This window comes from Balaenoptera ricei, chromosome 15, assembly GCF_028023285.1.
Source record: "Balaenoptera ricei isolate mBalRic1 chromosome 15, mBalRic1.hap2, whole genome shotgun sequence".
NCBI classification, from domain to species: Eukaryota; Metazoa; Chordata; class Mammalia; order Artiodactyla; family Balaenopteridae; genus Balaenoptera; species Balaenoptera ricei.
In genome coordinates this window covers 71,693,961-71,706,845 of record NC_082653.1, presented here as the reverse complement: position 1 = coordinate 71,706,845, position 12,885 = coordinate 71,693,961, and the positions used below count along the sequence as shown (strand labels likewise).

Genomic DNA, 12,885 nt, shown 5'->3' with positions numbered 1-12,885 from the left:
GGGAGTAATTATATTTGAATGAAGGAGTGACTCGCTAGGCTTAGTCTGGCGAAGCCCTGACCTCGAAGGAGTAGGCAGAAGCCAGAGAGCATGGGGACTGAGGGGGGCATGAGCTGGGGATCTCCCATGTCAAGATCAACCAATGGCAGTGGGAGTCATCAGGGGCTTACCAGGGAGATTTGGAGTGTCTACTGAAAGAAAACAAAAAAACCAAAAAAAACGCACACCGTACAAGTTGAGAATTATGTTTTATTCAGGGACATTACTGAGAACTATATAGCCCAGGATACAGCCTCTCAGATAGCTCTGAGGAACTGTTCCAAAGAGGTAAGAGAGCAGCCTGGATATATGAGTTTTTGCTGAAACAAAACAAAACATGTAGTAGAACATCGAAAGATTATTGCTAATCACAAGAAAAAGCAGACATCTCAAGTTAATGATTTTAGTGCTTTTCTGTGTTTGGGAAAGTGCGAGAGTCTGGGCTTATTGAAATTACTCCTTTGATATGCATCTTAACTGTCTAGGGCTGGTATCCTGTTTTTCTCCCAAATTCCCTTCGGGGCTCCCTGTCCTGGGGAAGCTGCAGTGGCTGAAGGCTTGATGGTGAGCAATATTTTTGTTTACCAGAATGGCAGACACCATTCTTTGTTGACTGAAACAGCAGGCAACATTTTGTTTGTTTATTTTTGGTCCAGGGGAGGAAGCCCAGAGCAGTGGCTGAGGCTGAGAATTCTAGATTTCTAAGCTGGTTGTACCTTTTCACTCTTGTTACCTGTGCCCCTGCCAGGCTGGAGTAAACCCAGGAGATGATGAAGATGATGATAATGTAGACCATCTTCAGGACAACCCTCCAATGCAGATTTTATTATCCTTCTTATTTTACAAACGAAAAAAATGAAGGCACAGGCAGGACAAAGGAGACAGAGAGAGCAGAGATGGGGGCTGGGACTTCACACCCCGAAGACCCTTGGGTTCCCTGCCTAATTCGGAGACTAGTGCCTGGGAGGTCAAGATCAGATTTTAAGGGGATTTTTAAAAGTCTTTTATCAAAGAAATTCCCAAGGAAGACCCTGGCAGCCAGTTACTCCCCTGTGCTAATCAACACATTTCTGGTGGGATTCACTTCACTCCTGAGTGAGAAGAGCAGCTAGGAGGATGTTAAGCACCCCGTCTCTGTTATCAGAAGGAACCTTAGTCCTCCACTTCTGCGAGGTGAGAGGGAGTCCTATTGGAGGAGCAGCTCCAGTGCCTCCACTTCCTCTCCTGGGCTCCTGCTTATGGATGGATTACGTTTGGGACTGGAGAGATTGAAGAGAGATGGGTGTCTACTGGACCATGTTTCTCAGTGGGTGGGGCTAATGTGCATTTAAGCCAAAATATAAATTCCTCACTCCAGTCCCCCATCCTGCCTGACCTTATCTCTCACCACTGTCCCTGGCTCACTGCACTGTAGCTGATCTTTCTTACTGGGAACTCGCCAAACTCCTCGTGCCTCAGGGCCTTTGCCCTTGCTCTGTCCTCTGCCTGGAATGCTCTTCCTCCAGTCCATCCTGGTTCTTCTAGTCACTGAAGGCTCAGCTCAAATGTCACCTCCTTAAAGACCTCTCCACTAAACCCCCCATCTCAGACTCCTATTTTTTCCTTTTGTCTTTTACATTTCTGTCTCCCCCACTGAACTGTAAGATCCAAGAGGGAAGGGACTTTGTGTCGCTCACAGTTTCCTCACATCTAGCACAGTGGTTGGCCCATAGTAGGTTCTCAGTAAACATCGGTGGGATGTGTGGCTTTCCCGCTCTCTCTGCTTCCTCCTTCCCTGTGTTAAGATGCAGAAGGAGGTTGAGGAAGCCAGAACGGTGACCTCTCTCCAGCTTCCCTGAAGCTGGGAGGGTGGGTTGAAATCCAGATAAGAGATGGGAGGTGTCTCTGCCTAGTTCTCCATTCTAGTTTCCCAAAGCCCAACGGATTCTGTAATATGAGCCTCAGCTGACAAGTTGGGTGTCTTCCTCCTAAGATCCTGGGGATAGAATAAGTCAGTCTCAATTCTGTTGGACTTGCAATCCAACCAGCTCTCCAGCACTCACCCAAATATATTTTCTCTGTTGGCTGCTTAGTTTTTTTAGTTTTTATTTTATTTTTGGCCACCCCGCGAGGCTTGAGGGATCTTAGTTCCCCGACCAGGTATTGAACCTGGGCCACGGCAGTGAAAGCACCGAGTCCTATCCACTGGACACCAGGGAATTCCCTGGCTGCTTAGTTTTAAAATTTGATTTTCTGAGATGACCCGCAGGCTAATCAGAGCTGACAATCGAGTCGGTGCCATGCTGTACATGAGATGGCACACCGTGGTGGCTGGGAACTCTGCAATCAGACCTGGATTCAAATCCTGGCTCCCGGACTTCCCAGTTGTGTGGCCCTAAGCTAAACCTCAACCTCTCTGGGCCTGCTCCCTTATCTGTAAAACTGGGATAATAACCTGCTCGCTAGAGCTGTGACACAGTGTATGACACCAAACAAATTGCTTGGTCCTAACTAGTTATTTTTATTTCAAATTATTATATTTTATTACAAAGAGCTCTTGAAGACAAAAGGTCCAGAGGGCTAGTTCAGGTTCTGCCACAGTTCAGGTTCTGCCACTGTGTGACGTTGGGCAAGTCCCTTTTCCTCTCCAGAGCAGTTTCCCTAATTTGCAAACCGTGGGTGTGGGGTGGTGACTCAGGCAGCTAAAGGGATAGACTTGGGCTCAGCACAAAGGAGGCAGTTCTCACAAACATCAGGCTGCATGTGAAGTAGTGAGCTCCCCATCACCTCTGTAATGTATTACATAGAATGCCAGAGCAGGAAGGAACCTCAAACAGCCGAGCCCTTCATTCTGCAAGCGTGGCAGTCAGGGCGGCTACTCAGACACAGTGATTGCAGACAAAGGAGCTTAAGATCCCCTGCCTGCCTGTCTGAGGCCCACTCCATACACCCACCGCCCAGATGTCAAGCACGGATCACCTACAGAGAGCCTGAGCAATGGCTCAGCTACGGGTCTGCCACTAGCTGTGTGACCTTGGCAAAGTAGCAGCTGCCATCACAGCCCTGTCCACATCTTCACGTGCCCGAAGCTGCTCAAACACGGCTCCCCCCCCCACCCCACCCCCGCAACTCTCAATCTGAGGAATTTTTCCTGGAGCAGCTGGAAGTGCTGGGGAGTTGCCCCTGGCAGCAGCCCTCCACCAATGACAGATGGGAGTTGGTGGACAAACAGCCCGCTCCCCACCTCTAGGCATGCGCTGTGCCTGGCCTGCCCAAGCTCCCCGGCGGGGTGAAGCGTCTGTTGCCCGTGCTGGCACTCTGTGTGATAACACCTTTTATTGCCTCCTGCCCTTCCGAACTGCCTCCTTTCCCCACTCTCCAAGCAGGGCTTCCTGGGATCGCCACCTATCTCAACAAACTGCAATTGAATCCTGGTCTCAGGGAAACCCAAGCAGACAGGAAGTTACTTAACCTCTTGGGTTGGTCTCAGTACCTCTGGATGGGAGGATTCTATGAGTTAATAGAGATAAAGCACTCGAAACAGTGCCTGGCAGTATGTTTGTTTAATAAATGGGGTGGGGAGGGTGGGGAAGGAGGTAAAGAACCTTTATTTATACAAAACTCCATCCCCTCCCATTCTACCCTCCTCAGCAAACACAAACACCAGGTGATGAAACAATTTTTGAGATACACACAAAGAAGCATTACTCAACCTGAGGTCGGGCCGAGGTGCAGGCGATATGCCTGGTGTCGGCATCTCGGACGCCCAGCTCGCTGGATCGGGAGACCTGAGCCACTCCCTCTGAACCACCAATGCCGGCAACGGCATGCGTGGGGGTACACACCGGCCCCAAGGTCACCAGGCATGCTTGTTCTGGAGATCCAGTGCTTAACAGGAACCCCCACCCTTACAGCTGTGTGGGAAGCTGGCAGCAAGCTGTCACTGCTCGGTAATCACAATTTTTCGTGTCCTCGTTAACCCCACTTGACTAAGCGCCCCTCCGCAGCTCAGACTCTGCTGCCAGTGTCAACCTCTGTTAAATGAACAGGCGTCTCTGGGCAAACGACCACCCTTTCTGGACCTCAGTTTCCCAAGGCCTCCCAAGTCATTCTCCCATTGGCTTGGTTAGCTTCTAGGCTCAGCCTCCAATCCAGTGAGATGGTGGCAGCTGACCCCAGGCCTGGGCAAGACATGGGTAACAGAGCAGCTCGGTGGACAAAACACGCCTTGAGCGTGACAGGGATAGTCCACTGGGGCAGCTGTGGACCCATGAAATGACCGATAGCTCATTCACAAGCCAAGGTGCCCGGGAACCTCCTGATCCCTGCAGGTGCCTGCTGTGGGTACAGCTGCCTGGCACCCTCCACTCCCATGGGACGTGGCGAGCCCGGGCCAACGTTGGGAGCCGGGGGCGTCCAGTCTCCGTAACCCCAGTGTTGGACGACTTCACAACTTCACACCAGGGTTCTCTGAGTCTTTCGGAACACTGCCAGCCTGGCTGCCTTCTGGAGGGAGGCACTTCGCAGTCACGGGTAAGGCCCAGTCCTCACCTGCAGACTTCAGCAAGAAGCAGGCACGCACCTAGGAAGCGTCCGTGCACGTGGGCCCTGGGGAGAGCATGGCCACCACCGTGGAGGTCTGGCTTGAGCTCTGAGCATTGTTGGGGGCAGTTTGGAAGAACAGGGGGGACTTACCCTCCTCTGAGACACCCAAGGGTGCTAGGGAGGCCGGGGAGAGGCTGGCCTCCAGTGGAGCCCCACCAAGCTGGGCGTCCAGGGCCCTCAGGGGGCTCACCGGGGGTGAGGACCCGTCCCCACGGCAGCAGCCACAGCAGGGGCTGGCCTCGACGTGGGCCTTGCCACGTTCCTCCTGGCCGTGGCATTGCTTCAGGTGGCCACACAGGTGGCAGGTGAGGGCTGAGTACACAATGCCATTGCCCAGGTCATCCCCGAGGGGGTCTGTGGCCGGCTCCGGGGACAGCGGGGGCTTCTGGCTATCTTCTCCCTTGACCACTGGCTCCAAACCAGGGCACTCTGGGGTGCTGCCTGGGAGGAGTGAGTCGTGAGGGCTGTGAGGGGGCTCCACGTCCAGTCCAAAGGTGAACAGGGGGACGGGGACTGGGGCAGGGGCTCCGGGGCAGCCAGGAGTGAGGCTCTGGAAGGGCTTGTAGCCCCCCTCCCCACTGCTGGGCTCAACCCCAGATGTCCCCGGGCAGCTAGCGCTGCCAGCGAGCAAGCTGGAGAAGGCCTTGTAGCCAGCCTCTCCACAAGGGCCAAAGCCCTCCAGCCCGCTGTCCTGGGCACCGCCCTGCTTCACCGCCTGCACAAACTCCCGGTAGCCACTGCTGGGGGCCGAGGCAGGGCCCGGGGCCGCCCTGCACTGGAGGACGCTCTGGCGCAGGATCTGCTCCCACGTTTCTGGCTCAGGCTGGAGTGCGGCGGGCGGTGCAGATTGCTGGGGGGCGGCGGGGATGCCGGGGTCCACTTCCCCCAGGTGTTCGGCCAGCTGTGGGTCTGAGTCAAGCTCTCCAGGGCCTGAGGACTGGCTCAGGAAGGTGCTGAAGCTGCGGCAAGTGGGGTAGTCTGCGATGACGCCGGGCATCTCTGGGAAAGCCAGGCTGGCTGGGCTCTGGGCCGGAGGACTTGACTCTGGGTTCAAAGGCTCCTTGTCCTCAGACGATGTCTCCTGGGGCCCCACACTTGGGAACGTGGCCCAGGGCCTCTGAGCACTTGGATTTTCTAAAGGTGGAAGAAGGCAGGACTCCTCCAAGCCCTGTGGGCTAAAGCCCCCATCCTCACCCGCGAGTAGGTCTAGGAACAGGCTCTCTGTCAGCCGGGCTGCGATGCCCTCCCTGCCCTCCTGGAAGCTGCCCCCGCTGCTGTCAGGTGATGGGCAGAAGCTCCCTTTATCTTCCTCCACTTCCTCTTCTTCGTTCTCCACTTGGGCCTCAAACAGCTCCACGCACCGAACCAAGCTGATGCTCTCTGGCCAGAGGATTGTCTTGTTGACCTCCATGGGGTGCCATGCTACTTTTCCAGGACACTGGAAAGGCTCATTTCTAGCAGGCTTGGAGGAATCTTCATCCCTTTCCATGCCATGCTCCAGTAAACAGGGCAGAAGCTTGGCAAGACAAGTCTTCCAGTGTCTACAAAAGCAAAGTTTGATCAGCGTTCAGTTTCTCCACTTGAAAAAACTCCTATTCATCCTTCAAAGCCCAGCTCAAAATCACCCTGGACTGATGTTGAGACAGGCTGGGACCCAGGACCCTTTGCTGTAGTGCTACAATGCTTGCACCTGGACAAACCTCACCTCCAGCAACAAAATACAAAGAAACTATATGGGACTAAAAATAACTGCCTGCAAGCGCAGTTGGGGCAAATTATGTACAAAAGATACAGAAAGACCAAAAAATGCAACTGCCACTTCTGAAGAGCCAGGAGCAAAAACAGGGTGTAAGGAGCAAAACCAGGGTACTGCGCATGCTCCCTGCACTCAACACCACCAGAGGGGTGGGCAGACCACCTAAGCCACCCCTCCGGCCCAATCCCTGGACATACCCATACCCTCACTCCACATAAGGAACCTGCTCGCCCCCCTCGGGGAGCGGGCAAGAGAACCTGCTACGTGTTCTCCAACACCCCCCAGCCCCTCACCCACGCCACCCCGCCCCATTGCAGCAGGGGCCCCAGTAAAGCCTTGCCTGAATTTCTTGTCTGGCGTCTAGTCAATTTCTCTTGACTAGGGAAGGCCGAGAACCCTGGTGGGTATCAATGTCTATCTGTTGCAAACACACTTCCAGACTTTATAATCAATAATCTATCAGTCTACCCTCACTACTAGATTGGGAACTCCTTGAAGGCAGGGCCTGTGTCTTACTTTGGGATTTCTGGAGCCTGGCATATAATACAAACTCAAATCTATTGAATAAGGAGAAGTCTTTGTCAGGGATGATGGTATTTAAAATACCTATCAGGGGTAGGATAGGGAGGGTGGGAGGGAGGCGCAAGAGGGAGCGGATAGGGGGATATATATGTATACATATAGCTGATTCACTTTGTTATACAGCAGAAACTGATACAACGTTGTAAAGCAATTATATTCCAATAAAGACGTTAAAAAATAAATAAAAATAAAATACCTATCAACACCATAGCATAAGTAAGGGCCAATTAGAATGGCTGGGGAGTCCTAGGGCTGGGGCAGCATCCTGGAGTCCCCTGCTGTGCTAGGTATAAACCCTTCAGTTACTGGATTGTGGGTAGGTTCAGGGGGCCCTGAGAGAGGGGCTAAGGAGGCCAGGAAGATGGTGGCATACTCAAGGGTCCAGGATAGTGGTATCTGCCCACCAGTATGCCACTATGTCAACATTTTAACAAGTGGTACAGCTACCCTGCTTGTTACCCCCATCAGGCTTGCTCAGGACAGACTGCGCATCCCAAGGGGGTTCAGTATGTACCTGACCCCCAGTGAAACTCAGAGGGCTCAGCCAGCAGCTGACCTACCCAGACCACCCCGTCCCCCTGCCATCCCTTGAAGTACAGTGTTACAGGACAAGTGCTGAACACAAAGGAAGATAAGGCAGACTCTCAAGATGGGGCCCACCACCCCAATTCCATCCTCTTCCAAATCCACATAGGCTATGACCCAAGTTCATATACATACGGGCACTTGGCTGGTTCCTGGCCTTGGGACCGCTTCCCCCACAGTGACACCTAAAACATAGAGACAGCCAGTGACACAGAGCGGAGAGGCCTGCCGGCCCAGCCTAGCGTCCAGCAATGCTCAGCACGTGTTTGCCGTGAGAAGACTTTGAGTCTTGACATCACACAGGTCTGAGGTCTGATCAGGTCACTTCCCCTCTCTGAGCCTCAGTTTTCTGAGAATTAAGGAGGCTGCACTATTAAGTTGCTGTGGCTGATGGCAAAAATGGCCACAGTCTCTGAAGCTCCTCCCATCCCTGAATCTGGCCTGGCTGTGTGACTGACTTGCTTTGACCAATAGAATGTGGTAGAAGTGATACTGCGCCAACTGGGTCAGCCTGCTGAAGGATGACAGACACATACATGGCTCAGTAACCTCCATGGCCCCAGATGTGTCAGCCACCTGCCAGACCTGCGAGTGAGGCCACTGGTACAGGCCCAGCCAAACCCAGGATCCTTCCACCCCCACTGCTGAGCAGAGCCCAACTACAGACTTGCAGAAGCAAGAGCTACATAAGTGGCTATTGTTTTAACTTTCTAAATTTTGGGATGATTTGTTACACAGCAAAATCTAACTGATACATAAACGACACTATGTGCAGGATGCTGTAATATACACTTCATGTGGATTGTCTCAGTGAATTCCAACACCAGCCCTGTTATAACCACTGCTATAACCCACACAAGGAAACTGAGGCTCAGAGAAGTTAAGCAACTTGTTAAGTCTAACCTGCAGGTAAGTGGCAGAGCCAGGGTTCAAAGCCAGTACCACTGGACTCCAGAGCCTGCTACAGGGTCCCTGGAGAATTGAGGACACTCAGACCTTCTGTTCTAGACGGGGCCTGTATCCCCCCTCCCCCTGTCCTAGAGAACCCTGATGGCACTAAGGCAAACCCCACCTGGCCATCGCACTGGGGAAGCTGACCCCACCCGTAGCTCAGGGGTGGCCACCTGGTTGGTCTCAAGTATTCCCACTCCTTACAAGCGAGTGGTTTAGGAAAGAGGCTGTGATGTAATTCAAGCCAATGAGAATGGAGAGATTTGCTAGTGCTTTGGGGGGGCAGTTTCCTGCTCCTAAGAGGAATATACAGAAAGCCTGTCCCCTTCTCCCTCTCCTTTTGGCCTCCTGCTCTGGTACAGGTACCTTGCCAAGAGATGACATGCCGATGACCTCAGGGATCCTCTCCTCCCAAGGGAGGGAAAAAAAACCAACCCCAGAGGAACCCCTGTCCCCCACTCAGGCTGAAAGAACAGTCATGGAAGCCAAAGGGAAGGGAGTGAAAGCCTCTAGCTGCTGACTCAACCTACCCTGAAACCTTCCTGACTTCCCATGTGCAACCCCAAAAGCCAAGCAATATCCTGAACATCCCAGACGCCTTGAGTTGTATTTCCCGATACACGCAGCGCACAGCATCCTTCCCAGCCCCCTCTCCTACCTGAGAATCCTGGATGACAACAGCCACGAGGGGGCTGTGGGCTGGGTTGGGAATTTGGTCCCACCATTCTTTCTTAATCCTGAAAAAGAAAAGGACAAGATGTTGGTCCCTGTATCACTAACAGGTTGACGTTCTTCCCATAAAAATTATCATAGTCACCAAGACTTATCAGGGGTCAGAGATCATGTCGATAGGTTTTCTGGCTGTCTCACCCTCACTCCGTGAAACAGGTTCTACTGCTAACCCCACTCTACCGATGAGGAGACTGAGGCCCAGGGAGGTGAAGTGACCCGGTGGGCAGAACAGCTGGGTTTGGGCTCCAGCATCCTGTTACCCAGAGTGGAGTTCCTAATGTGGCCGCCTCTGTCCCAGAGGGAACAATTTCCAGGGAATCAGGAGACACTCAAGCTGCAGAGAGAGAATGCTGGGTTTCCCCTTCAACAACCTTTACTCTGGAGCAGCTGAGGATAAGGTGCTGGGGAGAGGCCTGGGATGGCCTGAGAGGCTGAGGGGTTCCTTCTCCCTTCCTGGGTCAGCCTGGAGCCACGGAGCGTCAGTGCTGGGAGGGAAGGTCCTCAGACACCTCCTGGATTAGCCTCCACCCACTCCACTCAGTCAGTTAACACACATTTATTGAGTACCTACTATGTACCACTCACTGTGCCAGGCCTCGGGGACACACAGTGAACAAGACAGGCAAAAACCCTGCAGAAATGATTATGTGACATCATTCATTCCTGGCGATAAGTGCCAGGAATAAAAATAAAGAAGATAAGGGACTAGAGAGGAATAGTGTGATCCAGGAAGGCCTCCCTGAGGAGGTGACTTCTGAGAGGCAACTGTAGGTGGAGGAGGAGTTGGTCTCGGTGATGCCTGGAAAAAGGGCTTTCCAGGCAGAGAGCACAGCGAGTGCAAAGGCTCCAAGGGAAGATCTTGCTTGGGGCGTTCAAAGAACAGCAAGGAGGTTGGAGCACTGGAACACAGTGAGTAGGGGTGGGGAAGACAGACGATGGGGAAACTGAGGCTCAGAGAAGGGGAAAGACCAGCCCAGGGGGGCTCAGAGGCATCAGCAACAGACGTGGAGAGGGGACCTTGCATTCCCTGCACACCTACTGTGTGCCCAGAAGAGTGCAGACACTTGCTCACATCAATCCTCAACCATCGCCATCCTTAAGTGGTCAACTCGGGCCCGCTCATCCCATTTAAGAGATGGGAGGACTGAGGCCTTGAGACTCCATGATTCCAAGGGCTCAAGCTCACTGGAAACAAGGCTCCTTCTGCCCCCTACATCGAGTGATCGGGGAGTTCCTTAGGACTCTTAGGACTGATGAAATAGGGACCCAAGGCTGAACAGAGGTTCAGAAACTTGGTCACACAGCTACCAAGCACCAAGGCCAGGATCTGAACCCAGGTCTCCTGACTCTGCAGGGCAATCACCTAGAATTCCTCTGTCTATTGCCACGTGCCTTCAAGTGTCTGGGCCATACCCTGGGCGTGACCCATCTCGCTTCTGCCAAAGGAAGGCCCTGCCCCCAGCTCCTGCCCTGGCCAGCTCCTTTCCCCTAGTCAGGTCTCAGCTCAAACATCACCTCGTCAGAGGGGCCCGCACCGGCCTCCCCATCCAAAACAGCCCCTGGAGCATTTCACCCCCTTGCCCTGGCATATTTCCTTCAGCGCAAGGATCACTATGGAAAACAGCCATGGTTACTTGGTGGCCTGGCATCTTGTGCCTCCCCAAGGACACAGGGTCCCTGTCGGTCTCAGTGCCTCGCACATAGTAGCTGCTCAGTAAATATCTATCGTTGAATGAAAGGGCTGCAAGCTGACAGATGAGAGGGGAAATTCCCACCCACTCCACACCACAGGGGGCTGGCCTGGCGGCCTCCTGCACAGCTCAGGACTCACTTGATGATGCTGACATAGCAGGACAGGCAGACAGCCAGGATGACGACGCAGGAGATGCTGACGCCCAGTGGGAGGCGCTGCTCCAAGGTCGCCTCGTAGTCTGGAAGTGGAGGGAAGCCGTGAGCTTGCATCGCGCTGCGTTCAGCCTGGTCTCCATTTCCCAGAGCGGGAGACCGAGGCCTCGTGAAAGCATCCTCCAAGACTCTGCGTGAGCTGGCTTCTGCATCCCCTCCTACTCCCCTCTCTTGCACATTGAGCCCTCGCCACATCGGCCTCCTTGCTGTCCTCTGTTCCTCCAAAGCTCGGGGCCACCTCAGGATCTTGAACTTGCTGCTTTCTCTCTTTTGAAGCAGTGAGGTCAAGGGCAGAGACTCTGGAGCCGGACGGCCCCAGTTCGAAGCCTGACTCTGTCATATACTAGCTGGCGACCCAGGACAAGCCCCTCACTCACTCTGTACCTCGGTTTCCTCTCTGTGCAATGGGGTTAATAACTACTTAACTCATAGGGTTGTTGTGAGGATTGTACGATTTAATATACACTTGAAGCAGTGCCCGCACATCCATTCACACAGCTGGCCCCCTCTCCTTGCTCACTGTCAGGTTCCAAAAGTTCTCCCTCACACCCTCTCTACTGTTGCCTCCTCCCATCCTTTTCCCCTGCTTTATTTCCTTCCCAGAATTATTGCCCTCGGGATCTAGATCTCATTTATATTTTTGTTTACTTGTTTATTTTCTGTCTCCCCCTCCAGAATGTCAGTTCCACAAGAACAGGGATTTTTGCCTATTTTGTTCACCACTGGGCTAGCACGTAGTAGGAGCTCAAGAAATATCTGTGGAAATAATGAGTGTCCAGCACATGGTATCTGTCCCATACAAGTTATTTCCCTTCCCTTCTCCAGGTTAAAGGAAGAATCAAATCAATTAAAAAAATTTTTCCCAAGCACTTACTGTGTGCCTGGCACCACGCTGGGCAATGGAGATATAGACACAGAGTGGATACTACCCATAGAGCTCACAGCCCGGAGTGGGAGACAGGTGGTCAAGAGGTATCCATGGAACAGGATGAGCGATGCTGAGAGGGGCGTGTGGTGGGTTGGGTTGGGGTACCTGCCAATCACCACTGTGCCCAGCATTTCGAAGAATCCTTCCTTCATTGAATGTTCACAACAGCCCTTCCTTCTCCCCATTGTACGGATGATGCCCGAGGTAGCCTCCACCATGCAACAGCTATCTCTCCTTCTTCTTTGCTAGGCTGCAATGTGCCCACCCTGAGGTTTGAGCCAATCATGGGTCAAAACTAGTCCCCTTTCCAGATATTTGAGTTCCCAGCCTCTCTTGCCGTTGAGAGAGGCCACGTGACAGTCCTGAACAATGAAAGGCAAGGGAAAGTCCACCAGGACTGGAAAGGTTTTTGTTTCATGATAAAAGATGCACGGGATGCACTCCTTGTGGCAGCTTTCCATTTCCTTTGGGTCTTGGGCATGAGGGTGTGTGCAGCAGACAACTTGGGGCCATGAGGTGACAAGGGTAAGGATAAAATGCTACCATGCTAGGGATGGCAGAGGGAAAGAAGACAAGACTCTGGGGTGACATAACTGAGCGGCTGTATGAACCAGGAAGGTCCACTGGCAAGACTTCATTTTAAGGGAATTCCCTGGCAGCGGTCCAGTGATTAGGACTCTGCACTTCCACTGCAGGGGGCATGGGTTCGATCCCTGGTGGGGGAATTAAGATCCCACATGCTGTGCGGGCAAAACAAAATAAAGACTTCATTTTATGTAAGATAATTCAATATTCTTTTGCAAAAGTGTGATAAAGTCGCAAA

The 12,885-nt window shown here is 52.9% G+C and overlaps 1 protein-coding gene across 9 annotated transcripts in view; it reads right to left on the bottom strand.

Moving 5' to 3' along the window:
* Positions 1-229: 229 nt before the first annotated feature.
* IL4R (interleukin 4 receptor) overlaps positions 230-12,885 on the bottom strand; it is a 41,429-nt gene continuing 28,773 nt past the window's right edge. For all 9 annotated transcript variants that reach the window (XM_059895968.1, XM_059895971.1, XM_059895969.1 and 6 more), the window contains 4 exons: positions 11,061-11,160; positions 9,156-9,234; positions 7,682-7,731; positions 230-6,164 (listed from right to left, as the gene is read on the bottom strand). In XM_059895968.1, coding sequence (XP_059751951.1) covers positions 4,601-6,164; positions 7,682-7,731; positions 9,156-9,234; positions 11,061-11,160 — 1,793 coding nt within the window. In that variant the 3' untranslated portion in view covers positions 230-4,600. The remainder of the gene's footprint in view (positions 6,165-7,681; positions 7,732-9,155; positions 9,235-11,060; positions 11,161-12,885) is intronic.